The 3,091-nt window shown below is 42.3% G+C and overlaps 1 protein-coding gene across 1 annotated transcript in view; it reads right to left on the reverse strand.

Annotated features, from left to right (window-relative positions):
* Window positions 1-739: 739 nt before the first annotated feature.
* Window positions 740-3,091, reverse strand: part of SARC_09181 (hypothetical protein) — a gene marked incomplete at its 5' end in the record, with an annotated part of 14,751 nt that continues 12,399 nt past the window's right edge. Inside the window, 4 exons of the mRNA XM_014296814.1 lie at window positions 740-926; window positions 1,684-1,826; window positions 2,275-2,336; window positions 2,919-3,039. Of these exons, the coding sequence (XP_014152289.1) occupies window positions 796-926; window positions 1,684-1,826; window positions 2,275-2,336; window positions 2,919-3,039 (457 nt within the window). The remainder of the gene's footprint in view (window positions 927-1,683; window positions 1,827-2,274; window positions 2,337-2,918; window positions 3,040-3,091) is intronic.

Here is a 3,091-nt window from a genome sequence, read left to right on the forward strand (position 1 = left end):
TGATTACACGTGGATGCTGCTCTTTGACTCCTCACGCAACGTGCGGTTTTCAATATTCAAACCCAATCGTGACTTGGTTCTTAGCGGCCCTTTGACAGCCAAACTACAAGTTTTTTTTGTTGTGCAAGGGCTCGTCAAACCGATTTTTTTCTTTGAAGTGGAAAATACTTCACTCCGTTCAACACTTGTCAAAAATTTATGCTGTTCATTTGCGTAGAGACTCCTGTGTCACAATGCGGTGAATAACTGTCACATTGTACTCCCTGAATTTTTGCGAAGTTTTTAAATTTCGGACCATTTTGCCTCAACCTGGGGAATATGTTAACTGCAAGAAAATTATCAATGTGCTTAGTGAAACGTTTCTTCGACCGAGTCACGATTCTTGCTCCAAATCAAAAGTGCTGTGTTGCAAGTGCTTCAAAATGGCACTACTTGCGCTACTACCTACCTAATCGTATTTGAAAACACCAGAATTACATCTGAGACGTTCATAGCCGATCACCTCACCTCTCCTTACGCGGCGATATTTTTTCTGCATGCGTGTTTAATTGCACCCCAAGACGTGTGCATACACCACACAGAGTCTCGAATGTCACCGTCTCCGTCGCAATTTTACCCCTCTAATGTATAAAGGATTCGCACAGTGCAGCTACGAGTGTGTCATATCTAAAGTACGCACTAATTAAGAAAACCTAAACTATATATATAAAATACACTTGAAAAAAAGAATCAACGAAGCTCTCCACGACATCCCAGTATGGATGAATTTTATTTCACTAGAATCAATGATATACTTCAGAGGTTCCGCGTTGACCACGTGTCGAGTATCAAACTCTGACTTGATACTTTTGCTTGTTCGTTGCGTCGCGGCGAAACGGATGTATCTCTGTGTCGATTGATGTGTATGTCGTCCGCTGATGACGCCCCTATATATATATTTGAAATACGTCAACTGTGGTGTGAATTCGATAATGACGATGAACAGCTTCATACCGTTCGGAATACATCCAAACGTCTAGGTCATCACAGTGGCTAAAGACAAGTATACAAAATCGAGTGCTAGTATAGGCAGGTAAAGTTGTCTGGATGTGTACAGTCACGGGGCAGACGCACCTTGAAACTATAAAGAATGCTAACGAACGGCAGACTCCAGAGAGATGGAAACATCGCAAAAATCACATTCAGAAAGATGTAGACATGTGATAAACATCACAGTTTTGCGAGGAGAGACTCCAGGGTTTCTAGTTGCAATTAGATGTCAGTGGGTAAATGGTGAAACATCCGCAATACACGCATAAAATCCACCTCCAAAACACAAACCCAAATCCAAATCTACTTCCTAAATTCAAAAAGAATTTGCTGCTCTAGATCAGATTTGAAAAGTAATTAACTATATACCAATCGAAATATTTGTCGCCACAATCTGTGACTAGTTAAGTAGTCCATCCCTGCCTATATATTTCACACTCCGATAAATTACGGGCTATGACTGAATACGTCGATCTTTAATATATAACTCTGTAAACATGTATGTACAGATAAACAATGATCTGAGACAGCAGTAATACCTACATATCTGGTGGATACGAAAAGCATCATTTGGAAAAGTATAAATAAATGCACAATATCGATATAAATACAAATAGAGATAAATTTACACAAATATATACACACACAACGTACCTAAATACGGCGCGGCCAGACGTGCTGAGCTGTTCTGCCGCGAATGACCGTGCGGCGGTAGAATGGGAACGGCATTGAGATGTTGGAACAGACGCTGGCTCAGTTGGTGCAGCTCATGGTCATGAGTGGCATGTCGTAGGGGTCTGACAGAAAGCATACACAAACGAATGCAGTATGAAGAGGGATGGGGAGGCATGGTGACAGAAGGTAAGTCTCAAGAGAACCCAGCGCGTTTCATCGGGTTGGGAGAGCAGCCAAGGACAACTTTATGGGTGTGAGGGAATATCGTATTTGTAAGAACACCTAGCAGAAGAAGATCAGGGGTCCTGGAAGACAATAGAACTGACGATGTGGAGACGCGGCAGGACTACAATATATGCTCAATATGCTTGATGCAGAATACAAAGGCTAAAGGCAAACCGGGTTGGTATGGATACAAGAACCAATGGAGAAAAATACTGCAAAAAAGCGACGCACGCACAGATAAACGTAAAGGATCATTATAATTTGACGCACACGCGTGTTCCAGGTTAGGTGAACCCACATTGGCACCACCATGGTAGAAAGCACAATCTTAAACATAGCACTTACTGTGATGGCGATCTTGCCGCGCGAGTGCCTGACTGCGGCGAAACCGGCGATTCTAAACTATCCTGCGATATACATAGGTATGGGCAAATGGATAAGTTATAACAGTCAGACAGAGGGAACCGCCAGATATGACGTTATGTTTCAAATCGATAGTCGTACATATATGATACATATGTATATGTGTGAGTCTGCGGGACACAAGCATAGCATATATACACATATCTGGTAGCATGTAGGTATGTATGTGAATAGATATGTGTGAAATAGATGAGATGAGTCAGAGAGTGAGAGCTGGGGTAAAACTCAGAGTATGACGGTACATGCACACCTCGATGCGCGCGAGTAAAAGGGTGCCAAAAAACCCCCCCAGGTTACTACACCTGTGACTGATTATATAAGTCACAAACTACAGACAAATAGAGACGGTTGCTCGCATAACAGTATAGCTGTGCCCATCCGAACCATAACTATATTCGCAAACACACACAGTTGCAACCGCATTCGAATACATCTGGTTACCAGTGTAACAGATTACTGAGGAAAAGAGCTATAGTAGCGCGAAAGGAATCAGGAGACATATAGGTAATCAAAATCGAATACACAAGCTTGCATGCGCATTCTATAAACATATCAGCACTCCTCACATTTTCAGTGGCTATTCGCGTCTGTGGAACGGGTGATATCCCTTTATCGTCTAATTTGTCTTTTCTTCCTTCGTCCTTGTCCGCGACAGAGACTGTGCCAGCAATGGTTATTGAACTTTTCCTGCCGAGCAAGATACATTTTCAACGCATGCATGTTACTATGGCTGCATATA

The sequence above is a fragment of the Sphaeroforma arctica genome (genome assembly GCF_001186125.1).
Source record: "Sphaeroforma arctica JP610 unplaced genomic scaffold supercont1.903, whole genome shotgun sequence".
NCBI lineage: Eukaryota > Ichthyosporea > Ichthyophonida > Sphaeroforma > Sphaeroforma arctica.